Source organism: Anastrepha ludens, chromosome 6 (genome assembly GCF_028408465.1).
Source record: "Anastrepha ludens isolate Willacy chromosome 6, idAnaLude1.1, whole genome shotgun sequence".
In the NCBI taxonomy this organism is placed as follows: Eukaryota; Metazoa; Arthropoda; class Insecta; order Diptera; family Tephritidae; genus Anastrepha; species Anastrepha ludens.
This window is the reverse complement of record NC_071502.1, coordinates 112,337,344-112,362,899: the sequence shown is the minus strand read 5'-3', so window position 1 is coordinate 112,362,899 and position 25,556 is coordinate 112,337,344. Positions and strand designations below refer to the sequence as shown.

The 25,556-nt window shown below is 38.4% G+C and overlaps 7 protein-coding genes across 10 annotated transcripts; 3 read left to right on the top strand and 4 right to left on the bottom strand.

The window, feature by feature from the left end:
- Positions 1–106: 106 nt before the first annotated feature.
- LOC128866510 (DNA-binding protein SMUBP-2) lies at positions 107–1,142 on the bottom strand. Its single transcript, XM_054107314.1, has 2 exons — positions 881–1,142; positions 107–825 (listed from the first exon to the last, which is right to left on the bottom strand). The coding sequence occupies exons 1-2, from the start codon at positions 891–893 to the stop codon at positions 254–256; spliced, it is 585 nt and encodes a 194-aa protein (XP_053963289.1). The 5' UTR covers positions 894–1,142; the 3' UTR covers positions 107–253.
- A 220-nt stretch (positions 1,143–1,362) lies between these two features.
- On the bottom strand, positions 1,363–4,260 carry LOC128868143 (uncharacterized). The gene is made up of 2 exons (XM_054109910.1): positions 3,931–4,260; positions 1,363–3,868 (listed from the first exon to the last, which is right to left on the bottom strand). The coding sequence occupies exons 1-2, from the start codon at positions 4,139–4,141 to the stop codon at positions 2,115–2,117; spliced, it is 1,965 nt and encodes a 654-aa protein (XP_053965885.1). The 5' UTR covers positions 4,142–4,260; the 3' UTR covers positions 1,363–2,114.
- Positions 4,261–4,977: 717 nt separating this feature from the next.
- LOC128868136 (cleavage and polyadenylation specificity factor subunit 1) lies at positions 4,978–9,700 on the top strand. The gene is made up of 3 exons (XM_054109900.1): positions 4,978–5,083; positions 5,144–6,515; positions 6,592–9,700. The coding sequence occupies exons 2-3, from the start codon at positions 5,175–5,177 to the stop codon at positions 9,550–9,552; spliced, it is 4,302 nt and encodes a 1,433-aa protein (XP_053965875.1). The 5' UTR covers positions 4,978–5,083; positions 5,144–5,174; the 3' UTR covers positions 9,553–9,700.
- A 54-nt stretch (positions 9,701–9,754) lies between these two features.
- On the bottom strand, positions 9,755–10,576 carry LOC128868141 (phospholipase A2). The gene is made up of 2 exons (XM_054109909.1): positions 10,207–10,576; positions 9,755–10,135 (listed from the first exon to the last, which is right to left on the bottom strand). Exons 1-2 carry the CDS (start codon positions 10,512–10,514, stop codon positions 9,886–9,888), a joined length of 558 nt encoding a protein of 185 aa, XP_053965884.1. The 5' UTR covers positions 10,515–10,576; the 3' UTR covers positions 9,755–9,885.
- A 588-nt stretch (positions 10,577–11,164) lies between these two features.
- LOC128868140 (UPF0598 protein CG30010) lies at positions 11,165–12,159 on the top strand. The gene is made up of 3 exons (XM_054109908.1): positions 11,165–11,424; positions 11,490–11,700; positions 11,763–12,159. The coding sequence occupies exons 1-3, from the start codon at positions 11,257–11,259 to the stop codon at positions 12,062–12,064; spliced, it is 681 nt and encodes a 226-aa protein (XP_053965883.1). The 5' UTR covers positions 11,165–11,256; the 3' UTR covers positions 12,065–12,159.
- LOC128868139 (protein crossbronx) lies at positions 12,067–13,225 on the bottom strand. 2 transcript variants are annotated; one of them, XM_054109906.1, is made up of 4 exons: positions 13,015–13,225; positions 12,886–12,950; positions 12,713–12,834; positions 12,067–12,647 (listed from the first exon to the last, which is right to left on the bottom strand). In XM_054109906.1, exons 1-4 carry the CDS (start codon positions 13,089–13,091, stop codon positions 12,183–12,185), a joined length of 729 nt encoding a protein of 242 aa, XP_053965881.1. In that variant the 5' UTR covers positions 13,092–13,225; the 3' UTR covers positions 12,067–12,182. The 2 variants fall into 2 exon arrangements, with proteins under 2 accessions (XP_053965881.1, XP_053965882.1); XM_054109907.1 differs by having other exon boundaries at positions 12,713–12,816; positions 13,015–13,223.
- A 666-nt stretch (positions 13,226–13,891) lies between these two features.
- Positions 13,892–16,372, top strand: LOC128868137 (phosphatidylinositol 4,5-bisphosphate 5-phosphatase A). Of its 3 annotated transcripts, XM_054109904.1 has the most exons (3): positions 13,892–13,994; positions 14,067–15,364; positions 15,461–16,372. In XM_054109904.1, exons 2-3 carry the CDS (start codon positions 14,348–14,350, stop codon positions 15,497–15,499), a joined length of 1,056 nt encoding a protein of 351 aa, XP_053965879.1. In that variant the 5' UTR covers positions 13,892–13,994; positions 14,067–14,347; the 3' UTR covers positions 15,500–16,372. The 3 variants fall into 3 exon arrangements, with proteins under 3 accessions (XP_053965879.1, XP_053965877.1, XP_053965878.1); XM_054109902.1 differs by having other exon boundaries at positions 14,067–16,372; XM_054109903.1 differs by having other exon boundaries at positions 13,927–13,994; positions 14,049–16,372.
- The last annotated feature ends 9,184 nt before the right edge of the window (positions 16,373–25,556 follow it).

Here is a 25,556-nt window from a genome sequence, read left to right as displayed (position 1 = left end):
TATTAATTTTACAAAATTTTGTATTAAAAGTTAATTTTGTCTTTTGGAATTTACGCATTCTTAATTTACCCATTTTTTGATTTTATACATATTATAAAATAAGATATTATTTTCACAAATAAATTTATTAAGAATTCAGTTGTATAACTTTATAGAGTAGTGATGACCATTTCGTATTCTATTTTCTTATGTTCAGAAATACTTAAAAGTATTCGAAACTGACAGAATCTATCTTTTATTGATTATATTTTATTTACTTCCCCTTCTTCCGTCTGGAACCCTTCCTATCGCCTGCATCACTTCCAGCTGCATCGCCTTTTCCACCTTTGATTGTAATCGGAGGGCCACCATTTACTTTCTGCATACGTCTCACTTGCATATCCTTCAGTTTGGACTCGAGACGTTTTTTCGCTTGAGCTAAATCTGCTTCTTCACGCACGGTTTTCGCTGGCTTAGGGTGTAGGAATTTAACACGCTCTTCTCGTTTCACTGCTTCACCACATCCATGTACCTCAGGCAGTCCATGCTTGAAACAAAATCGTTTGCGACATAGCTCGCAATCTTGTCCCATAAGTTTCGTTATAGTTTTGCAACGTGGATAGTCACACATGTTATCCACATCCTTTACTGCAGTTAATACATCATCCAACTTTAAATTTACCACTTCAGTGGGAATGCCTTCCAACAATTCTAAGGTGTTATTGGTGCCATAATTAGGGCGACTCTTACCGGGCGCTATAGGGAAAAGTGGATCATCAAGAGCTTTATCAGGAGAGCTGGGAATTTTCGTTGTCATCTTATCAGCCGCGGATTTGTTTTGATTGTCTGCGATTAAAAAATATACTTAAATCAAAATGTTCTTCAAATTGTTTATTCTCACCTTTCTTTTCCATGTCTTCTCACTTTTGTTTACAAATGAAATAAAATTACAAGACAGATGATTTTGACGTATTCAAAAACAAAAAAAAAAATACAGCTTTTGGCGTTTAACCCGATTACTTTGGATTTCAATCACTATTAGAGTTAATGGGCGAATTTTTGTTTTGCCAAGAAATTTTGAAATACGTGAAATACATAAGGAACTTGCCCCATTTCGATTTAAAAAAAGGAGCTTCGATAGAATTTTTATAATTGATTGCAACGAGGCAAAAATTTTTTTCGATATTTACGTATTTGAAAAACCTAAATATCTCGAAAACTACTTGACCATTTAAAAAACCAAGTTGATCGGAAAAACAATAAAAGTGTTTTCTTTTATGTAAAAACATTTTTATTTATTTATTTAATATATGGAAAATAACAATAAATTATTATTTTACAATAAAAAAAAAAGGAGCACTCGCTGCCAGGGCTTACGGCTCACTACTCTAATAAGATTATTTTTTTACTACAAAAGTTAAGCTATTAGAGAGTTAATTTTCTGGAAACGATTATTAGGCACTATCAACACATGAATTAAAGAAATTAAGTTATGTGAAAGGTAAATTCATAGGATATACGGAAGAATATTTACATAGATGTTTAAGTAAAGAGAATTATGGTTTAAATCAATTTTCTCAGATCCGCTCTAATTAAGTAATCTGTCATTTTCTCAATGTTTTCCTGAGAAGGAGTCTTTAGTAATTCCGATGGAAGATGGTTGTTGAAACTTGTGTTCCTGAGATTCATAAAATGCGTGCAGTCGTCCAACAGGTGTTTAACTGTTAATGTTACGTATTTGAAAAACCTAAATATCTCGAAAACTACTTGACCATTTAAAAAACCAAGTTGATCGGAAAAACAATCAAAGTGTTTTCTTTTATGTAAAAACATTTTTATTTTTTGATTTAATGTTTTAGAGAAGAAAAATAAATTATGAAATTATATGAAACAATTTACATAACGAAAAAAATTGCTCTGTTAATTCCTTGTAAAATAAACATTTGCCGTTTTAAACAGCATAAAGAGTTTTATCGAAGCTCATTTCTGGTTATTTTCCAACGAAACGGTGTGGATTAAATACTTAGATATATAGATACATAAGAACCAAGTAGTGTATTATTATCATTTTTAATATTCATAAAAGAAAAAATTCAAAATACATTGAACCAAAAAAAGATAGTATCCTTAATTAATCAATTAATAATATCCTTAAACAACTTGTCGACCTTCTGCTCTTTGTTCGCATGTAAACTGGCCTTCCATTGTGTCGCCGAAAGTCTGAATGTCTCAACGCGGAATTTATTATACAGTAGCCTACCAAAAGGTGTACCCTTTAGCATATTCACTTTATCTGCCAGCTCTTTCACAATATGGGACTTTTGCGACTCCTGCGCGGCCGCAAAACAACTCTCCACTACGCGTGAACCAAACTTAGTTATGGCCAAGTCCACATAGAACCCGTCCATATGCCTTATCAATTTTTCACGTGATTTCTCTCCTATATATTTACTCTGCAGAAATGCGTCAACTATATGTGAACCATTTGGTGTATTGAAGATGGTAGCTAGTTGCTCGGCGGGAGTCTCCAATATGCAATTGACCAGAAAAATTGGCTTGTTGAATCGTAAAATGTGTTGTACGATCAATGAGCCATGGAGGTGCACAAAACCACTTTTGTCCGTTTGCGCCACTTCATATGGTTTTAGCTTGATAACACAATGGAAGAAAGTCTTAGCCTTTTGTTTATCGCTTGCTGGCGTATGGAGAGCCGTTTGTAGAGCTACAATGCATTGCGCTTGTTTTAAACCAAGCCGCAAGCAGGCTCCAGAGAGCGCTTCCACAACACCCGTATGCCCAATTTTTAGCAGCTCCTCAACGTCACTACCAAGCTCGTTGAAAACGTTTTCGAAATCTTCCTTCTCTTTTATGTTTTGCAGAAGTTTTTGTACAGCGAAATTTGTAAGTTGCGCTTTCGCAAGTTGAGATATCCGTCCGCTGAAAAGCATGGCATAGAGCTGAGTAAATAGTTTCGCGCCAGCCACTGTAAGCAGCGTTTCCAGCAAGATGACAGCCGATTGGTATTCAAATACCTTTGGTAATTGAACTGTGTTAACATTCTCTTTAGATTCATTTTTATCATCTTTATCCAACTCTTGTTTCTTTTCCTCCTCTTCTTCACTTTGCTCCATCTTGATAAACGCATCCATCAATATTTTTTTGCCGAAATGCTTTAGGAGTTGTTTGTCGGTTGCGCGTAAAGCAATGCAAATGGTACCAAGTAATGCTGAAGAGTGTTCCTGATAGGGAAAATCTGGGAATTGGGGCCACATTTCTAAACGTTGTGGAAATTCTGCTAGTACTTCCGCCCATCCTTTAGGTACGGTATACAACTTTCGATTTTTCGCAATATCAGCACCACCCTTTTCGAATGCCACTTTCGCCACATGCACACCCGCCAAGCTAAGTATACTGGTGCGCATGATATGATTAGCACACGAGTCCCATACGAAATCTTCCAAATTGTTTAGTAAAAACTTACTCACGCGCTCAACAAACTGACTGCACTGATGCCGATGTTCAGTACTGAAATCCGTTTCAAGGTTGTATGACTCTTCACTAAATGACGGAACCTCGATTTTAGCGCGTTTAGCTGCTGGTGCATCTGCGGTCTCAATTGTACCTTCAACGTTTCCGGTGGCATTTTTTAAACTGTCTTTTCCTAATACGCGCAAAAACGCAATCTCCACCATTTTTTGTAGGACATGCGAGGCAAAGCGATCCGAGCAAACGGGACGGAAATTGTCGCCAAATGCTCTAAAGAAACGCTCCAAGTTTTCCGAGTCCACAAAACCAATTAAAGACTCGAGTGCTTTACTTACAATCTGATTAGAAGCCAAATGAACTTCTTCTTCAGTGGTTTGGGCGAATACATTATTGGCCATGTTAACTAAAAATAAAAATAAAGGAAATGATAAAAAAAAATATTTTTTAAAAACGAAAATAATTCACCTTTTTCCTCTAAATCTTCGAAGCCATTTTTCATGACGTCCAATATATTGATAAAATAATTATACCGATCATCATCAATGTGGGTGCCGCGGCCGTAGATTCCCTGCTTGGCAAACCCCTTTGCATTGCGCAGGAACCGACTGTTGTTCTTCTTTTTCTTTTGTCGCCTTTTGTTGTTATCCACAACAGCACCATTAATTTCCGATTCCATAGTTAAGTTGTTAAGCTTTTCTGTAGATAGTTAAATTCTATAGCGAATGCCTAGGAAGTTTACTAGAACGTGTTTTTTTACATATGCGACATGCGAACTGTCAAACTGTCCAAGCTGTAGCAAAACAAAATACAAAAACGTGTATAAACAACAAGTCGATTCAGTGTTGCCAAATTAAATCAATAATAGTGTTGGGAACTATCGATAGTTAGTTAATGTTTGATTTAGACTATCGAATGATTTTTTTCACTCATTCTCACGTTTATTTGTTCATTGAAATTTAATCACTTAACTGTTTCGACTTTAATATTATAATAAAATTAAAAAATAATATACAAGAAATGTTATATATATCCAAAGTAAAATATTTATTTTGTTATTTGATTAATTTATTTATTTAGTAGTAAAGTCAAACATACAACCATGGGTTATGTTTTACATCGATTTAAATATCAAAATTGAAATAAAAATAAATTATCTAGTTTTGGTCCTTTCAGTATGTATATAACTTCTGTCAGTCTTGTTTGGCCAGTTTTAGGTAAAACCCTTTCAGACAGATCTCTGCATGAATTGCATTTTGCTGAGGGTTTAATAAAACATAAAATGATAAAAAAATGTTATAAAAAATTTGTGTTGTGTGAAGAATGAGTGAAAAAGTCGTAAGTAATGAAAAACTAGTAATTTGTTGAAGACTATCGAATGAATTACAATTTTTTAAGCTGCAAGCCTCCGTTGCTAGCGCTGCATTATCTTTTTGTTCATTTAACAATTCTATTACTATTTAAGATTTGAAAACAGAAAATAAAAAATAAATTTTTGAACAATCGAAAACTTGATAGTTTTTGTACGATAGCGTCCATCACTACACTTGGCGTAATTCAATGACAACAATTGTTTTGTTTGCGCGTGTAGTAGATAATCGAAAAGTAGCGGTTTAACTGAGTAAATTATTGAATTTTGATTAATTTTTCAGTGAAAAGTAATAATTTTTTAACATTGCAGTATTTCCCAACAGTCGCGCATTTGGTTAACAATGTTTTCACTGTGCAAACAGTCTCATCCCGCCACTGGGGTGGAATTCGCAATTTGCTGTCACTTCTTCAACAATTCTGAGGAGAACCTTGTCATAGCAGGCGCCAATATACTCAAAGTGTATCGTATTTTTCCTCATCTTGATGCCGCACAACGTCAAAAGTTGCTAAATACTAACGATTTGCGTGCACCACCAAAAATGCGCCTGGAATGTCTAGCAACCTATACCCTTTATGGCAATGTGATGTCGCTACAGAGCGTATCGCTAGCGGGTTCCTTACGTGATGCACTTCTCATAAGTTTCAAAGATGCAAAATTGTCGGTAATGCAACATGATCCAGATACATTTGCTTTGAAAACGCTTTCCTTGCACTTTTTTGAAGAGGAAGATGTGCGCGGTGGATGGACCGGACGTTATTTTGTACCAATGGTACGTGTTGATCCAGATTCTCGTTGTGCGGTGATGTTAGTGTATGGTAAACAATTAGTAGTGCTGCCATTTCGAAAAGACAACAGTTTAGATGAAATTGAATTGGCCGATGTAAAACCTATAAAGAAAACACCTACAGCTTTGGTGGCTCGCACACCAATACTTGCTTCGTATTTAATAGCATTGCGCGAATTGGACGAAAAAATTGACAATGTGCTTGATTTACAATTTCTCTACGGTTATTATGAACCAACGTTGTTAATACTATACGAACCAGTGCGCACCTTTGCTGGACGTGTTTGCGTACGTTCTGATACTTGTGTGCTTGTAGCAATATCATTAAATATACAACAACGCGTACACCCAGTAATCTGGACTGTAACTGGATTACCATTCGATTGCTTACAAGTTTTCCCTATACAGAAACCGATAGGCGGTTGCCTAGTGACAACTGTTAATTCCATAATTTATCTTAATCAAAGTGTGCCACCGTACGGTGTCAGTCTAAATAGTTCAGCGGATCATAGTACAAATTTCCCGCTTAAGCCGCAGGATGGTGTGCGCATCTCACTTGACGCGGCGAGTCTCACCTTTATTGACATCGACAAATTGGTTATCTCGCTTAAGGGGGGCGAACTATATGTTCTGACACTATGCGTTGACTCTATGCGTACGGTGCGAAATTTCCATTTCCATAAGGCCGCCGCTAGTGTGCTGACCAGCTGTATGTGTGTCTGTCAGTCGGAGTACCTATTTCTCGGGTCACGCCTAGGAAACTCCTTATTGCTGCATTTCACCGAAGAGGACCAGAGTACTGTAATAACACTGGAAGATGTGGAAACAAACGAAATGGCTGCAGCTAACGACGAGTCTTTGCCTAAAGCGCGACGCATTGAGGATGAAGAGTTAGAGGTGGGATTTTCGAATTGATACTGTGCATTATATTATCTTAACGTAATAATGTACGTATGTAATATATACTTTTTAGGTATATGGTTCAGGTGCAAAGACCTCGGTTCAATTACGCAAATACATTTTTGAAGTCTGTGACAGTTTGCTAAATGTTGGCCCCATTAATTTTATGTGCGCCGGTGAACGTGTGGAATTTGAAGAAGATGGCGTAACGCTTCGTCCGCACGTAGAGAACTTGGCTGAGTTAAAGATTGAAGTTGTCGCTTCTAGTGGTCACAGTAAAAACGGAGCACTTTGTGTCTTCGTAAACAGTATTACACCGCAAGTCATAACAAGTTTCGAGCTAGAAGGTTGCTTGGACGTATGGACTGTGTATGATGATGCCAGCAAGAAGAATACACGGCACGATCATCACGACTTTATGATATTGTCGCAACGTTCCTCATCGCTAGTACTACAAACCGGTGACGAGATAAACGAAATTGAGAATACCGGCTTCAGCTGTCAACAACCAACCATTTTTGTCGGTAATCTTGGTCAAAATCGTTTCATAGTACAGGCGACAACTCGCAATGTGCGGCTGCTACAAGGTACACGTCTCATACAAAATGTACCCATCGATGTGGGCTCACCAGTGGTGCAGGTCTCAATTGCAGACCCATATGTTTGTTTGCGTGTGCTAAATGGCCAGGTAATAACGCTAGCTTTGCGTGAAACAAAAGGCTCACCGCGTCTTGCAATTAACAAGAATACAATAAGCAGCATGCCTGCAGTGATTGCAATAGCCGCATATAAGGACTTGTCTGGTTTATTCACCGCGAAGTCGGATGATGTGCTCAATCTAACAGGCAGCGGTGGCAATTTGTTATACGCTGGCTTGGGATACATGAAAGCGGAACCGCATATGAAAATCGAAGATGAAGAGGACCTTTTGTATGGTGAGTCGGGGAACGCCTTCAAGATGAATAGCATGGCCGATCTTGCAAAACAGTCGAAGCAAAAAAATACTGATTGGTGGCGACGTTTGCTGCCGCAAGTGAAACCCACTTACTGGCTGATCACAGCGCGTGAATCGGGTACTTTGGAAATTTATTCAATGCCCGATATGAAGTTGATGTACTTAGTGAACGATGTGGGCAATGGCGGTATTGTGCTTAGTGACTCAATGGAATTCGTGCCAGTGCCGTTTAGCAATCAGGAAAATAGCAAAGCCGGCATACTCTTAAATTGTATGCCGCAACATGCAAATTCACCATTGGCTCTGGAAATCAGCATGGTGGGTTTGGGCAATCAGGGCATGCGTCCACTACTTCTGATACGTACGCGCCTTGAATTACTAATCTATCAAGTGTTCCGCTATCCAAAAGGTCATTTAAAAATCCGTTTCCGCAAACTGGAAACTCTTAATATGCTAGATGTGCAGCCATCCAGTATGGAAGTGGATGATTTGGAAAGTGAGCTGGAATCATACAATCTACAGGAGCGTTACGTTAGTAAACTACGTTACTTTGCCAACATTAGTGGACACAATGGCGTAATGATCTGTGGCGTGAATCCACATTTCCTTTTCCTCACCGCCAAGGGTGAGTTACGCGTTCACAAGTTTTATGGCAATGGCGTTATCCGCAGTTTTGCGCCCTTTAACAATGTCAACTGTCCTTACGGGTTTTTGTACTTCGATCATACGGCTGAGCTAAAGATATCGGTATTGCCTACTTATTTGACCTACGATTCCGTTTGGCCGGTGCGTAAAGTGCCGTTGCGATGTACACCACGCCAAATAGTCTACCATCGCGAAAATCGTGTCTATTGCCTAATTACGCAGACCGAAGAACCTACCAACAAGTACTATCGCTTCAACGGTGAAGACAAAGAATTGACAGAAGAAAATAAAGGCGAACGATTTATCTATCCCAATGCTTCTAAATTTGCCATGGTTCTTATGAGTCCGGAGACATGGGAAATAGTGCCAGATGCTTCCATAGAATTCGAGGAATGGGAGCATGTGACCGCTTTCAAAATTGTAAAGCTCGCTTATGAGGGTACCCGTTCCGGTCTTAAAGAATACCTCTGTATTGGTACGAATTTCAACTACAGCGAAGACATCACTTCTCGCGGTAATATACACATTTACGACATAATTGAAGTGGTGCCTGAACCAGGAAAACCTCTAACGAAGTTTAAATTGAAGGAAGTTTTCAAAAAAGAGCAAAAGGGTCCCGTTTCAGCCATATCTGACGTGCTCGGCTTTCTGGTAACGGCGCTGGGCCAAAAGATATATTTGTGGCAGTTGACAGATGATGATCTCATTGGGGTTGCCTTTATTGACACAAATATCTACGTGCATCAAATAATATCGGTCAAGTCACTAATTTTAATTGCTGACGTTTACAAATCTGTCAGTTTGCTCCGTTTCCAAGAGGAATTCCGTACACTATCGCTTGCGTCACGTGACTTCAATCACCTGCAGGTCTACAATATTGAATTCATGGTGGACAACAGTAATTTGGGATTCCTAGTCACAGATGTAGACAAAAACTTCCTGGTCTACATGTACCAGCCAGAATCTCGCGAATCTATCGGCGGCCAGAAATTGATACGCAAAGCAGATTATCACCTTGGTCAGGGGGTAAATACAATGTTTCGTGTACAATGCCACCAACGCGGCCAGCACCAGCGACAGCCATTCTTATACGAAAATAAGCATATTGTATTCTTTGGTACTCTGGATGGCGCGCTTGGCTACTGTCTGCCTTTGCCTGAGAAGGTGTACCGGCGGTTTTTAATGTTGCAAAATGTTTTGCTGTCCTACCAAGAACATTTGGGTGGACTGAATCCAAAGGAGTTCCGTACGGTGAAGTGCTCTAAAAAGTTATCGCTAAATCCGTGCCGCTGCATTCTTGACGGTGATCTAATTTGGTCTTACACAATGATGTCGACAGCGGAAAAAAGTGAAGTGGCGAAAAAAATTGGCACACGCACAGAAGAAATTCTGGCCGATCTGTTGGACATTGAGCGTATTGCGGCGGTATTCTAAGGCACTTTATTATTTAAAATACTTACTGTTATTCTTTATGATTTAAAATAGTTGATAAGGACTTCAGCAGGTAGTTATGTGTACGATAAAACAACAATATGTCTATGATTAATACAACAATTGGACTAAATAAATTATTCTAAAATAATTGTAGCCGTTCAACTTCCTTCAGATTTCAAATTTTTTTTAAATAGCTTTTAAATTTTTTCAATGGATCAGGAAGTTGTTGAAGGTATGGTAACTTTAAAATAAATCAAACTTGTTTTAAATAAGTTTTTATTACTTCGTTTAGTTTATACTCATTGATCTCTTTCACTTTTCTCGACAGTCAGCCTAGCGCCTAAAACTATAAAATGGCATATCATAGAACTGCCATATTTTCGGTCGCGTTTTATCTACCTCATAACGTATACAACGCTGCCAGAACGTACCGCTTTGATGTTCCTTACACCTCACGATAGGATATCCATTCGCGAAGCACTTCTTTCTTGTGCCAAAGTAGACGCGTCCCAGTGTATTTGCCACCATATCGTTAATGGTTTGCAAACAGTTTAAAAAAGTTTGCTCACAAGTGCACTTCAAACTGAAAATTATTTAATTACTGTGAATATCCTCCACTAGTTTTGGAAAACCAATTAATTCAATCTTACTTACATTGGAAACAAATCGGTATTATTTAGTCCATGTAAGGTTTGACGTGGTTCCAATATCTCCTCGCAGTGGTCGTGCGCCCGACAACACATGTCCGCCTCACGTTGTGTACCTAAATCATTGTAGTTTGCAGCTGTATTTCCAGGACCACACCACTTTGTGCCTGGTACTGTTATGCCGGTGTAAGGAATTGGAGGCAATGCTTGTTGATAGATATCCTCCTCTTCGAATATTGACTCTTCTTTGAAGGCTCCTACAATGGTAACGAGAAGTAGAGTATGGAAAATAAATGTATGTTTTAAAGAATTCATGATTCGTAGTAAGCTGTTAATAGACTAAATTTTGAATGCAAAACTTGTGCCCAGGCGTGTGCCAATCGCAGATTGTTGTGAAAGCCTATTGACCTTAAACGTAAGTAAGGCTGATAAGCCATAATGACATTGTGCTGAAATTTCAATTCAACGAATTATTAAAATTTACCTTGTGCTTACATACATACAGAGACATAACTTAATGTTTCCAAAACCTATTTACATTTATTTACACATGGATTAAATGTATGAAATTTTACGCCATTCTACGCTTCAGTGAGAGTTTAGTTATGATATCGCAAAGTCCCGTGTTTCTGAGGTGTGTTTGATTGTACTACAACAATGCCAACTGCACGCTGAGCACATAAACTAAATGGCAATTGTTATGCACTATAAAAAAATTCCTACGTAAAACTAAAAAAGAATTCACATGCAAGAATGTGTATGGCTCTTGTACGCAAAGTTTAAATGATGCTTTCCTTATACCGTGCATCATTAGTTTTTCGCGTACAATTTCTAATTACATACTTTGTTTTTAGACATTTAATTTTTAGATGTTTCCTCTTCTCATCTTTTCCGTTAAAGAGCCACTTCCTGTTTCTTTGCGTTTGTCAAATGCATTTGTACGCAGGATGCAACAAATCAGCTGTTTTTTGTTTTGATTTTCAGACCACTTTTAGCAACTGCTGATTAGGTTTCTTAATTGTAGTTAATTTACGTGGTACTCAAATACGTTTTTAAAATGTTGCTTAGACATTTATTAAATTGCGCTACAACTAGAGTGAATAAATTCACTGCAGCTACATGCGTATTAGGCTTCAATTCAGTACGTGGTATTAGTTACGTGCAGGGCCAAGAACCAGAGCCAAAAATACGTGAATATTTTTATTTTATAGATCATGAGGGAATGGTAAGAAGTTTGAAATTGAAACTTTTTGTGTATTTTAATAATGATCAAGTATTAAATGCTCTTAGCTATTTTTGGATGATGCTAAAATGAAGAACTTCACTTCATGTTTTAAGGAGAAGAAATTTCTCAAATTTTTCTTCAGTCGTCTAAAACTGAACGATACAAAACGATATCGCGAGGATTTCCCATATCTATCCCTATGTGGACGCGAACGCAATTTTATACGTTGTGATGATACGCCAATTGTCTTCACACATGTATCACAAAATTATGAAGGTAAATATCTGCAACAAAGAATATAAACTTTATTTTTTGCTTTCGTATACCAACTATTCCAGATAATGATCGCTTGTTATATGCGCATGGCGGGGAACAGCTATGCACCGAATTTCTGCCACAAAAAATGTATATGAACCCTCAAACAGGTCGGGTTTACCATCCTGCCTGGCCTAAAGTGGGTGGCATCGGTCTGATACGTTCGAAATTAGCTATTGAGCTGAGCCGAAATTTTGAATTTATTAACGGTGAGCAGGAACCGCCCACACATTTTACGTGGCGGGGTCAACGTGTACAACTGGAAAATGATTGGGTGGAGCATACGCAACGCTATGGAATATTTGAGCAAGCAACACACAATTAAAGTTGTGATAAACTTTCGATAAATATATTTTTCATAATGTTAAATACTAGCAATATATTAGTAAATTAAAAAAAAAATACGTAACATTTTTATAAGCTACTAAATGTGCTTAGTTTTATTAGTCAACGCTGAGTGGTTTGAATTCACCTTCCTTTACCCAGGAAAGCCCATTCGTCGGCACAGCTACATTTTCTGCAAGTTCCTTGCCTGAAAAAATACGATCACGTACTGGTCCATGCACGTCGGCATCGAATTTCTCAAATACTATATAGTGCGGATCCTCTGTTGGTGGTTCATCGTAGATACGCTCTTTGCTAGTCGTAGCGCAATCCTTTGCACGCGCTATGAATTCAGCACGATTCTGTGTTAGCAACTCCGCCGCCTCGGCATTATTATATTTAGCGCCTGCAGTGGTGAGACGTCCGCACTCAATGGGGTCAACAAATATAGCCTGTATGTATTTCAGCAACTGCCAAATGTGATCTTCGCCACTTCGCCAATAAGGAAAAGCGCATGAAATATCTAAAGATCCGGTATAGGGGCAAATTAGTGGATGTATAATTTCATTTTGAAATATAACGGTCTAGAAATTTGTAAACGAAAATATAATTAGTTGATAGAAATAGTAAAAAATGCTGGTTCACTTACAGGCAAAGTTTTGTCATCGGGAAATTTATCCGGCAAAAGAATTGTGAAGCGAAATATCGCATCTACGTAAAAGCCTTGACGCACGAATATAACACCAAACCACACTAAAAAGAAATAAACGACTTTTGTTATATGTAAGAAAATGTAAATTACTTTCTCTTGAGTGAACTTACATAGTGAGTTTCCATAAGATGGTATCACATAAACTCCGCCTATTTTTTCTGACTCGATCATTTTACTGCAAAAATAGTTATTATTGGTGTTCTATATCTGTAAATAGACGTACGTATGTTTCTACTTACTATTCCGCAAGAATTTTATATTCCTGCTGTATGGTGGTTAGCAGCTTATCTTCTTCCTTATGTGCATCCAGAGTCATTTTTTTCAGATTTAATTTGTCAAGAATGTAAATAAAGCAGCTCACAGCAAATTATGCAGGAATTGAAGAATTATAAGCGAAACATAAATAAATACAATGTGTGAAAGTATGAACTGTCACTGCAAGTTGCCAACTTTGTGCTTTTTGAAGATTAACACGCCAAACAATGGTCTAGTGCCTTTAAACTTTAGTTTTAAACTACATGCATTTCTCATAGATACTTAAAAACATAAAGTTAATTGAAACATTTTATTTTAAGCTATGCCAGTACTGAATTTACAAGAATCTACAAATTTTAATACATTGAAATGGGTTCAAGTCATAGATATTCAAGTTACGACGCATAAATATTCATATCAGAATCCATATACTCGTATCTGAATTCATTTGAAAATATGACAATTTTTATAAATTCGGCTCTTGTCATTTCCATAATCAAATGCAGAAGTGGAGCAAGTTTTCAGTGTAATGAATACTTTTAAAGCGAAATTCGTAGCCCTTTATTCATTTAATTAAATTCATAAGTCGACATAAAAAATGATTAAAAAAGAGAAAATTGTGATTGTGCCAATTATAATATAACTGATGATGTAAACTGTCATATCGATAGTAAACACGTTTATCCAAATTCAAAATATAACTTGTTGCCATAAAATGATGAGAAAATAGATTTTGAAAATAATTTGTGATTTAACTTAAGCAATTTGCTGTGTTGCTAACTTGTAATAATAATTAGTGTAATCCTGAGTGAATCAAGAGCTGTCAACTATTTTTGTTAAACTCAACACCAACAGAGCAAGAACCGATTAAACACAGCTCATACATAAGTATATATGTAAAGTTAATCATATGTTTACTTCAAACAACATCACAAGTTGCAACCTATAGAGGCGATCGAAGAAGGTGGGTAAAAGAATTTACTATTGTCTTTGTTAACTTAATTAGTAAATTGATTAGGCAACTTTTCTTTACTAGGTTTTAATTAAACAAGCGCGGGCAAAACTCTTCCCTAAGTATAAAATACCCCAAAGATATTTCTGAATGCTGAAATTGGAATTGAAGGCCAGCAAAAAACAAAGCATTATATTTGACAGTCAACAAATCGCGGTAACGTAGCAATACATACGCTAGTTTGTGGTTTAGTAGTTGTCAAGAAACCTGATCGTGGCAGAACAAAAACAGTTTGCATCAGCGCAACATTCCCAAGGCTTATGTGAGTAATACATTAGATTGCAGTGACTTAGTTCGTGAAAGCTATGAGCACATCAATCATTGCCAATTTGTGCATCTACATTCTTACCTGGAATGTAGGAACTCATCATCCGGGGGACATTTCTATGACAGAAGTTTTGTCATTAAATGGAACAACTTCGTGTCCAGACCAGCAATTGCCGGATATCTACGTTGTGGCATTGCAGGAGGTCAGTACTGATGCCAAAAATCAGATCCTCAACATCTTCAATGATGACAAATGGACATTTAAAATAAGCGAGCATCTCGTCCCTCACGATTATATTAAGGTAGGGACGGAACAGTTGCAGGGAATACTCATAATGCTCTTTGCGCAACCCAAGCATGAACCCCATATGAAAGATATTGAAGTTCAGAGCACACGCACCGGTTTAGGTGGATTTTGGGGTAACAAAGGGGCTGTAAGCATTCGAATGAGTCTCTATGGTACGGGTGTGACATTCGTTGGCTCGCATCTAGCTGCACATGACAACAAGTTGAGTGAACGTATTGAAGACTACAATCAAATAGTGAATAATCATCACTATAAAACTCCAAAATATCGTAGCATTTTCGATCATGATTACGTTTTCTGGTTTGGTGATCTCAATTTCCGCTTAACCGGAACTGATTCCGCATGGGATGTGCGCTCAATGGTGGAGCAAGGCAAGCTGGATGAGTTATTGGAACGTGATCAACTATCGTTGGTGCGCTCGACAGGCAATGCATTCGCACTACTCACCGAACAGTTGCCCACTTTTCCACCCACTTTCAAATTTATCGAAGGTCAATCCGAATACGATTTGAAGCGACGTCCAGCATGGTGTGATCGCATCTTGTATCGTGTGCAAGAGAATCGTTATCCTGATATAACATTGAATATTACACAAATATCGTATAAGTCGCATCCGGAGTATATTCTCTCCGATCACAAACCCGTGTCGGCTGAATTTCTCTACAAAATAGAGGCACAAACACAGACAGACGAGGAGCTGTACGAGCTAACACATGGTGGCGGCAGTACCGAAACGCCTTTAGCAAGTGTAACTATCTTATTTGTTACAGCTTTGTTGACATTCTACTAAAATTTCGCAACGCAACTTGTTTGTTTTAATTTTTTCTTGTTTGTCTATCTGCAGCTCGATAGCGAAAATGCTCAGCTAGCGCCATTGTATTAAAGAAAAACAAAAACGTTACAAAACAAGATATTTTAAACGACAAGGCTGATAAGCAGAGCCAAGTGTTTGAAAGCGTGAGAAGAGCCATGGGCCCAGCAAGTAAAACATATGCCAATAAATTTTGTTTTTAGTCTCAAATTTGGTTGTATTACAAAAAAAACGTCCACTTTTTGTTATTGTACACTATTACATAGCTTGATTACATGAATCTCATTTTTGAGTGAGATATTTAAATTTTACTTATTTCTCTTTAATGCTTGCTCCACTGTAAAGTTTCTGATTAACATACGTATGTATTTGTATTTAATTATGTAAGATGATTGTTACTTATAAAGTTACATTATTAAACAAGCTTTAAAACGACAGCAATACTAATAGTACCTTAAGATAAATTAAACGAATGTACATACATTTATAACTAAAGCTTTCTGACAAGCTGCGTTCGTATAGAAATTTAAAGTTACTCGAATAAAACTCGAAAATTTGTGCTACACACTACTATTGTGTATACTCTATAAAAACTGCTTGCATACAACAACGTGCATGTGAAAACTTTATTAAGTAAGCAAGTGTAGTTAACAGTATTTAAAGTATAAGCAGATATTCAAGAATTAATTGCTCAGCTAATGAAAAATGTTGAAATATAGCACTATTATATTTTAATAAGAAACCATAAAAAATTGCCTTTACACGAAAAATTGTCACATATCAAAAATCGATCAAATGTAAAGTCTCGATATGTTCACATGTAATTGTAGAATAAAGCAGTCGAAGTAGCGCGTTATTTTTATATATACTCATTTACATTTCTAAAAATAGTAAAGTTAAACAAATTTGTATGTACACATATTTTAAAAAATAAAAACAGATATAACCAAAAGTTTTTGGGCATTTTTTACTATTACTTACATGTAGGTATATGTAGCTAAAATAATGATATCTTACATTTTAAAAAGCATATAATAGTTATAGCACAGGCATTCTTCTTCTTGATTGTTGCGATAACCGCTTAAGTGATTTTGGCCGAGTCTAACAAAGCGCGCCACTCATTTCTTTCTCATTCTAATCGGTGCCAGTTGGAAACAATAAGTGAAGCCAAGTCCTTCTTCACCACCAACGCAGAGGTGGTGAGTTTAATTTAAATTTTTTCGGTCTTATTCTGGATGTTGTTGTGGCAGTTCATCAACTGGTGGACCTCATTATTGTTGTTGTTGTTGTTGTTGTTGTTGTTGTTTTAACAGTATTGGTAGCCCTGTCAGTGTAGGCAGATCACCGGTCATCTTCGTTTAGCTCATCTAGGGGTAGGCCTAGGAAACATGCTGTTTCGACATGTTGGGTCCAGAGGGAGAGGGGTGTTAGATGAGTCGGTTTTAGGGGGCATGTGAAGAGGTGGTTAGTGTCGTGCGGGGTACCTTCACATGCCGGACATGTGTTTGGAATGTCGGGGTCGATTCTGGATATGTCGGAGTTTAACCTGCTACAGTATCCAGAACGTAGTTGTGCCAGTGTTACACGAGTCTCACGGGGAAGCTGGAGCTCTTCGTTTGCAATAGGTAGTGGTTGGACTCCGATTACGGCATTCACAGAACGGGAGTTCATGAAGGTGGCGACGGTCTCCCGGTGGATGTCGTTTATTGACTGTCTAAGTACTGTCCGGTCCAGTAGGTTTCGGGCAGTTTTGTCCTGGATTTCGTCAGCGTAGTCTAAAAGGTGTCTCCTGACGTGTCTGGGAGGCGGCTCAGGCTCAAGCAGGTGTCTGCAGGGGTGAACCTGCGGTAACATCCAAGCAGGAACTGCTTGCTGAGCAGTTTGTTGTGCTCCACTACTGGGAGCATTTGTGCCTCGTTATGCAGGTGTTGAATGGGAGACATCAGGAGGCAACCGATCGCTGTCCGAATGGCGGTATTTTGACAAGTCTGTAGCTTTATCCACTGCGTGTCACTAGTTCCAGGCGACCAGACAGGCGCAGCTTTGTCTTTGCCCCAAGTGCTGACGGCCAGCGATTTGAGGACCTTGTTGCGATTTTGGACTTTAGTGGCAATAGCGGTTGTGCGCGCAGAGAAGGAGAGCAAGCTGTCAAAGGGTACACCCAAAATTTTGGGGTTATTTACCGTCGGAATTGGTGTGTCGTCGACTTTTACCTTAAGGGACAGCTTGACCTCCTTTGCCCAGGTGGTAAAGAGGGTCGCCGTGGACTTGGTGGGGGAAAGTTGGAGATTCCTCGCAGTGAAAAAGCGAGAAAGGTCGGTGAGGTAGTTGTTCACTTTGGAACACAGGCCATCAATGTCATTGCCCGACGCCATTGTCGTGCAGTCGTCAGCGTATGAGATCAGGGAAACTCCCGCTGGTGGTTGGGGGAGCTTCGAGATGTAGAAAAGGGAACAGCAAGGGAGAAAGGACACCACCCTGCGGTACACCTTGCTTAATCTTCCTCTGCTTTGATGTTTGATCTCGAAAAATCACTGACGAGTGACGACCGCTCAGGTAGTTTGCGGACCACCTCTTCAGCCCTGGCGGGAGTGTCGACTGATAAATATCATCTAGTAGCGTGGAATGGCTGACTGTATCGAAAGCCTTCTTCAGGTCCAACGCTACTAGGACAGTCCTCTCGCAGGGGCGGTTTTGGTTAAGCCCGCGGTTTATCTGGGCGTTTATGGCGGTGAGTGCAGTGGTGGTGCTATGCACTCGTCGGAATCCGTGCTGATGTGGGGCTGGGGCCAGGTGTTTCGTGAAGAGTGGGAGTAGGAGGGCTTCAAGTGTCTTCACTACTGGGGAAATGAGAGTTATCGGCCGATAAGATTCCCCTTGGTTGGCGGGTTTCCCAGGTTTCAGGAGTGGGACCACTCTCCCTGCTTTACACTTGTCAGGGATGATGAGAGTGGCCAAGGACAGATTGAAGACCCTTGTGGGGAATCCTACTCAAAGAGGTCCCAGATGCCTCAGCAGACTCCGGTTTCTAAACCAAACCACCTAGTTTGGATAAATACAATTATCTTGATTAAACCTTCAAATTTAACCACCAATCAGGATTTTTCCGCCAGATTTCGTCGAAAAGGTATTTGAAGGCCTTTTCTTATCGAGTGGCTATTCTTCAGTGATTTTACATCTTCGAGATTGATCTGGTGCGCGCTCTTGTTAAGACCGAAATTTCAATTATTATTAAGTACACCCAAATTGACTTTTGTTATAGAAAGTTTACACTAGGAAAGCTTCCTGCAACTGGCACTTCTTAACCTTCCCAAGCTCCAGGCTTGATGAACTGAAATTGACAAAGGTATATGTCGCTTACTCTAATGTGGAATAGTGTTTGGGATTATCAAAAGCATTTGATGGGCGTTTTCTTTCTCCGCTAACTCCTCTCATTAAGAAACACTAAGCGATAATTTGTTTCGATGCCCGCAACATTTACGTTTTCTCTTTGGTTTTAGAGCATGATAGCATCTTAAATGACAAAAAGAAGCGGCATTCCCACGGCAATCGATTCTATGTAGCCGGAACGGCGCGAATTTATATCCGGTCTAGGACTGTCACTCCTGTTGCATTTCCCGTAAGCGGCCTAAACTCTAATTTGTATTGATCTTGTGATTTAACACCTTGGAACTTTTTTCTTTGCGGCCACGTGAAAGAGAAGGTTTACGCCAACAACCCAGGGTCGATTCAAGACCTCAAAGATGGAATTCGTGAGGCTATCAAGGACTCAAGGCAGCCACTTTGGAAATCGGTTATGGAAAATTTCATGAAAAGAATATTGTCCTGTAAGCGTGATCGTGGTGGTCATTTGCCTGATGCTATTTTCCACTATTAACGGCATACCTTCCTCTTTATAATGAAATAAACATCCGATCATTTATATTAAAAAAAATAGCATTTTTCTTTGAATATCAAAAGAACACCTCTTATTGGAAAATCCTTTATAATAAATCAAATAAGAGAAGGGGTACCGGGAATTGTTCAATAAATCGCTAAATAATTATTGAATCATCAAAATTTATTTTGTCGCCTTAAAAATAGGCTCCATTTGAAGAAATACACATATGTCAATGATTAGTCCAGTCATCAAAGCACCGTTTAAGCGCATTTGAAGAGCTGTTATTCAGCTCCTTCAGCGAATTCTTCTTAATGGCCTCTTTCGACTCAAAGCCGCGTTCGCGGAGTGGTAATTTAAGTTTTGGGAAAAGGAAAAAGTCGCAGGGGGCTAAGTCCGGTGAATACGGTGGTTGTTCGATGATATTTGTCGAGTTTTTGGTTGGTTGGTTTGGGTTTGTTCACGATATGAGCCTTGTGAGACGGTGCGTTATCATGGTGCAAGATCCATGAGTTTTCTCTCACAAATTGGGCCGTTTCCTACGCACATTCTCCCTCAAACGTCGCATAACTTTCAAATAATATTCTTTATTTACCTTAGAACTATTTGAAACGAATTCCGAGTGCACAACATCATGATAATCAAAGAAAACGTGGTTCTTTGGGTTTCGCCTCGTGACTTCGCCTGTTCACTGGTTTGCGTGTCAAACTCAAATACTCACATCTCATCAGCTGTTATGATGCGGTGGATAAACGATGGGTCCGATGAATTTTTTTAAAGAAATTCAACTCTCTTAGAACGAGTCGAGCAGCCAACCGTCTTATGCCCAATTGATGGTGTACAATGTTGTGAATTGATTCGTGAGACACGCTAAGGTCACGAGCTACCTCCGCCAAACTTAAATAATGGTTTCCAGCACCATTTCCTGGACTTTAACGATGTTTTCATCCGTTGAAGTCGTTGATGGGCGACCGGGGAAAATCTTCCACGACTTTACGGCCCTTTGCAAAAGCCTTATACCACTCGTAGACCCGTGATAATAAATTTGATAAAGCACACTCGCCATAGGCTTTCTGCAACATTGCAACACGAAATCCCGTTCAAAACACAAAATTTTAGACATTTGTACCAACATTCCAGCTGAAAAAATTTAGACATACATACTTGTATGTGTAACGTGAGCTTTTTAAATGAACAATTCCCGATATTTTTTTAACAGTTACAGTAGTTACATAGTTTATGTTTTACTGTAGTTTTACTTATACATATGTATGTACATTTTCGTTGTTGTAGCAACATTGTTTTATTTATTTACCTTTTCAACTTCACGCTAAGTTGTAAACAAATCATTTGGAAGTAAAGTTAGCCTCATGAAAATCCCCCTGAAAACAATCCCATTTATAAGTAAGTTTGTGAAGTAGTGTAAATAATTAAAATATTTGCATGCGAACTTGATTTTTTTTATTTTTAGTTAAAATACACAAATTATGTAGATATACTTGTAAAACATACATACATACGTATTATCTTACTTAATTCATGCCTTATAAAGGAAATCCTTCTATTAGGTCCATATATGAGGGTGGTTCAATAAGTACCCGTGTTTGATGACAGAGGGCATTTCTGAGTGAAGTTGGTATTAGCATCGTGTCTGCCATCTATCAAACGACGGCAAAACAAATTGATTGGTTAATTTGGATTTGGCAGCTATTCGAGTAAAACGTGTTTCGAGATTTTCGCTAAGATGGAAAAAGAGCAGTATCGTTCGGTAATTCGCTTTTTGATTTTGGTTAGGAAAAAAAAAGTAAAGTTGAATGCTGTCTATGGGGACGCTTCGCCATTTATGGCCACAGTTAGATATTGGTTCAACGAATTTAAACGCGGGCGAACATCCGTTTTTGATGAGGAGCGACCAGGACGCCCGGCAGACGTGGTTACCGAGGAAATCATTCAAAAAGTCCACGACCTGATTCTGGCTGATCGCAGAAGTAACAGAGGTCATAGGTATGTCGACTGGAACAGCAATTAATATTATAAATATTTTACATGATAAGTTGACGATGACAAAAAAAAAAAAAACAACGGCTCGATGAATGCCGCGATTAATAACAAGAAACAACAAGAATGCGGCTGTTAACTTCGAAACAGTGTTTGGATCAATTTCAGCGAGTACGAAGGAACTTTTGTATCGAATTGTCACCGTTGATGAAACCTGGATTCATCATTACACACCAGAAACTAAGCAACAATCAAAACAATCAATTTCTAACGGTGAATCTGCTCCAAAGAAGGCGAAGACAGTCCCATCGGTCGGAAAGGCCATGGCGACGATTTTTTGGGATGTGAATGGCGTCATCCTCATGGATTTTTTAGAAGGAAGAACGTTCACTGGACAATACTACAGTGAGTTATTGAACCGCTTTCACAAAAAATGGAAGGAGATACGGCCGCATTTGGCAAAAAAGGAGATGCTGTTTCACCACGATAACGCACCAGCACATTCATCCGGAGTTGTCGCCGCCAAACTGCATGAATTGCTGCCGCCGCCCCCGATTCACCCAATCTGGCTCCCTGCGACTTCTTCTTGTTCCCTAACATGAAGAAATGGCTCGCGGGAAAAAAATGTAGTTCAAACGAGGAAGTCATCCCCGAGACAAGTCTTATTTCTTGGGAGAGTAAACATTTTATACAAACATCCCTAAAACATCCAAATTTGGTGGTTTCTGTTGTAAATAAATGTCAACTTTTTTGGTTGTTTTTGAAAAAAACAATCAGAGGTTTTCTTGCCTAGAAATTCAAATATAATATTTACGGCACAATGTGTTAAATAGAGCTACGAATAAATGTTCTTGAGTTAAGAATATATAGTTTTGAAATTAATCAATAGTTGCTTAGTAGTTGGAGTAGTTGTTAGTTTTTTTATGACAAAAAGCGTCTAAAGAAGTTCACAAGAGTTGTAATTTTCCAATTGTGAAAGTAAATGTTTTCTTTTTAAATTTAAGGTAAGTTTAAATGTTAAAACGCCAAACAAAATTTTTTCATGATTTAAATTTCTTTGCCATCACAGAAACGCCCTTGAAGGTTTTTCATGCCCTGATTTAATTGAAAAAGGAGAATCTCACGACAGTCGGTTGTACGTTACCGGAACAACCCGCATTTATATCCGGGCGAGGTCTGTCACTACAGCAGCATTCGCCAAACTTTTATGGGGAATATTTACGCCGTTACAACAAAAACGTGTTTATCAACGCAGATAGTAAAAGTTTGCTTGGGATGATGCAAATATTTGTGTATACATAAGTATCATATATATGTATACGTGTATATGTACATATTTCAGTTTTCACTTCTACACCTGCTTATAAATAGTGCCATACTTTTTCGGTTAAACTTTAATTTTGTAAATACCCTTTTAATTTTTATCACCAACTCATCTAATACTTTATTTTAAAATCGACCAAAAAGTAGAAGAATATGCTGATAAGCATATTTTTTGGGAGTTCACCGAAACATGCACATATTTTTCTACAAAGTTATAATATACATACAGCGCAGTACCAGCTTATTATGAAACCGTTTCAAATTTAAATTTCCTCTTATTATCTCGCTTCAGTGTTCTCTGCGGTCACTTGACAAAACTTTGTTAAACACCTGCCTTCAGTGAGGGTTTGGGACCTGTTTTTTTTGTTTACGAGGAGGAAGCATTGTAAGCCTTACCGCATCACGGTGGGACCCGAACTAAACCTCCTAACGTCAATGTACCGATCCCACCGGTTCTACCGTCAAGTAAAGGGTGGTTAACTTTCAAGGGCCGGTGTTGATTTTGAATAAAATACTATTTTTTAGGAAATTATTGTCATTTCTCTCTATTATGATAATATTAGTATGGCTCAATTACGTATGAAACAAAATCGGACAAATTGCCGCCGCGGCCTCGTCGGCACACCGCCATCCGATGGTCCAAATTTTTGATGACGCTGAGGCATAATTGAGGTTCTATGCCGTTAATGTGCCGAATTATCTAATCCTTTAGCTCTTGAATTGTTGCTAGCTTATCGACGTACACCTTTTCTTTCAAATATCCCGAAAGAAAGAAGTACAACGGTGTCGTTGACGTTTAGGTGTGGTTCACATTCAACATCGGCCTTTGGAATTTAACCACCCTTTATTTCGTCGGGTGCGAGTTGAGCACTAAACTCAACATCAGCTACGGTCCTGATGCAATACGTCGAAAGTAGCATCTGCTTATTGCCACCCACAGTTAAAATCATTTGAGGAGGGAGCCATCTCTGTCGGATCAGTAAGTACCCACCCGCCATCTCCCTGTCCATTCCATAGAAAGGTTAGATTAGATTAGATAAGATTTATAAGAGGTTGGACAAGTCCAAGCACTCAGTCTGGAAGACCATTGCACTATACTCAGATAGATTATAGTGGAAGGAATAAAGAGACCGGATAGATACAGTGGTACAGTGGATGGTAAGAAGAAAAGTTAGCTTCTAAGTGTGGTGCAAAGCTCTAATAAATCTAAGTCTGGTATCGTCAGTTTACCTGTTGGTTTACACGCTTTCTTGGCGTTTGTATATATCCGTTGCCTGTTCACTCTACTGGAGTTGTTAAAACACTTCGGCAGCCATATGCTGTATCTCGCTCCATGCGTTGTTGCTCTTCGGGATCAGTGGCACTAGATTATCGGGCGCGGCGCTAAGGCTGAGGTTATCCTCTAGTGTTTCCTTAAGTTTTCTGAACATACGATAGGACATATGAAAAGCACATGTTCCGCATCTTCGTCGATTGCGATTGCTCTAAAGGTGTGCTTTAAAACATCCATGGCCACTAAGATTTTGAGTAAGGCAGTAATCCACTTCCTCGCGCTTTCTCTTGAGATATTCTTCCACTCTTGGTATGAGGCGATGGGTCCACTTGTCTCTTGTTGTACTACTCCGTCATGTCTGCTACTGGGTTACGCTGTGCTGATTTACCAGATTTGTCTTATTTATGTGTTCTCCGGGATCGATTTGGTTTTGGTTGCGCTTTATGACTTTAGCTACACACGTCTCCTGCGCTAAAACGTCAAGTGGACATAGGCCAGCTATAATGAGCGTCGCGTCTTCTGAGAAAATTCTGAAAACGGAGTAATTAATACATCGCGCATATGTTGGGACGTGCTGACAAACAAACGTATTGGACCCCCGTAATTTGTGGGGTTCCTCCTAGACCTTCTGAAAATGGTTGGAGTGGTTTGAGGTACGAGCCTCTGCGAATGAAGTTTTAAAACAGAGTTTGGCGAATTATAGCAATCGACAATTTACTAATCTAACTAAGAGCAAAGGTGAATGGCCAAATAAACGTTTAGATAAATATTATTATTTTTACTAAAAATCACTCCTTTCAATAAATTTATTACTTTTTTACGATTTTTCAAGTTTATTTTATTTAACAGTTCGAAAGGTAGTATACTATAGAACATTTTTTGTTAGTGTTCATAAGTTGATGGCCCTGCACTGTGTAGAAACTCAAAATAGTAGTAAATCTATTTCACAGATAAGAAAATATATAAATTAGTGTGCGTCATTTGCCAAGTCATCTATCCTCCCATCAATGCGCCGATCAATCAGACTTAGTCATTATCCTCAAATGTTTGCGGTAAATACCTAAAAAATCACGGACCTTATCAAATGTAAAGCAAATGTAAGTTTTATATGTAAATACCCGATTCCAAGTGTTATTGGAAGGGAGAGGACAAATAATTGTTGTGCGTGCAGTTCTACAAAACCATGTATTATTCGAAAGCAGTGTATCCAGCGTACGCAGGATTCTATGGAACAGCTTTCATAATATTTCAGCCAAAGGGAATATTTTCTATCTAAATTCTGCCTCTTATAAGATCTGTTCATTCGATCATCGATTAATTAATTAATTTGGGGTAAAACATTTTCCGTGGCTCAATCATACATACCTATAACATATATGTGTGCACATATATACATACGTATGTAATTGTGGGCAGTCTCTTCCTAAACATTTTATTTCTGTAATTTGAAATATTTTTCGTAAAAATCATAACATTCGCAGGAACTAGCAGTAGCAATCTCAAATACTTACTCATACTTATATACGAGTATACATAAGAATTAGGGGTGGGACTATTCGAATAAAAATTATTCGAATAATAAAATCTTTTATTCGAGAGGTATTCGTAATTCGAATAATATTTATTCGAATTTTTTATTCGTTTATTCGAATACCTTA

Bases quoted from the DNA above. Each gene is read 5' to 3' on its own strand.
- LOC128868136 (XM_054109900.1), top strand. From the start codon at position 5,175: ATGTTTTCACTGTGCAAACAGTCTCATCCCGCCACTGGGGTGGAATTC. The intron at 6,516-6,591 runs GTGGGATTTTCG...TATACTTTTTAG, and splicing joins TTGAGGATGAAGAGTTAGAG to GTATATGGTTCAGGTGCAAA.
- LOC128868141 (XM_054109909.1), bottom strand. From the start codon at position 10,514: ATGAATTCTTTAAAACATACATTTATTTTCCATACTCTACTTCTCGTT. The intron at 10,136-10,206 runs GTAAGTAAGATT...AATAATTTTCAG, and splicing joins AATACCGATTTGTTTCCAAT to TTTGAAGTGCACTTGTGAGC.
- LOC128868143 (XM_054109910.1), bottom strand. From the start codon at position 4,141: ATGGAATCGGAAATTAATGGTGCTGTTGTGGATAACAACAAAAGGCGA. The intron at 3,869-3,930 runs GTGAATTATTTT...TTTTATTTTTAG, and splicing joins CGAAGATTTAGAGGAAAAAG to TTAACATGGCCAATAATGTA.
- LOC128868139 (XM_054109906.1), bottom strand. From the start codon at position 13,091: ATGACTCTGGATGCACATAAGGAAGAAGATAAGCTGCTAACCACCATA. The intron at 12,951-13,014 runs GTAAGTAGAAAC...CTATTTTTGCAG, and splicing joins TATAAAATTCTTGCGGAATA to TAAAATGATCGAGTCAGAAA. The intron at 12,648-12,712 runs GTAAGTGAACCA...ACAAATTTCTAG, and splicing joins CCGATGACAAAACTTTGCCT to ACCGTTATATTTCAAAATGA.
- LOC128868137 (XM_054109902.1), top strand. From the start codon at position 14,348: ATGAGCACATCAATCATTGCCAATTTGTGCATCTACATTCTTACCTGG.
- LOC128868140 (XM_054109908.1), top strand. From the start codon at position 11,257: ATGTTGCTTAGACATTTATTAAATTGCGCTACAACTAGAGTGAATAAA. The intron at 11,425-11,489 runs GTAAGAAGTTTG...AAATGCTCTTAG, and splicing joins TTATAGATCATGAGGGAATG to CTATTTTTGGATGATGCTAA. The intron at 11,701-11,762 runs GTAAATATCTGC...CAACTATTCCAG, and splicing joins TGTATCACAAAATTATGAAG to ATAATGATCGCTTGTTATAT.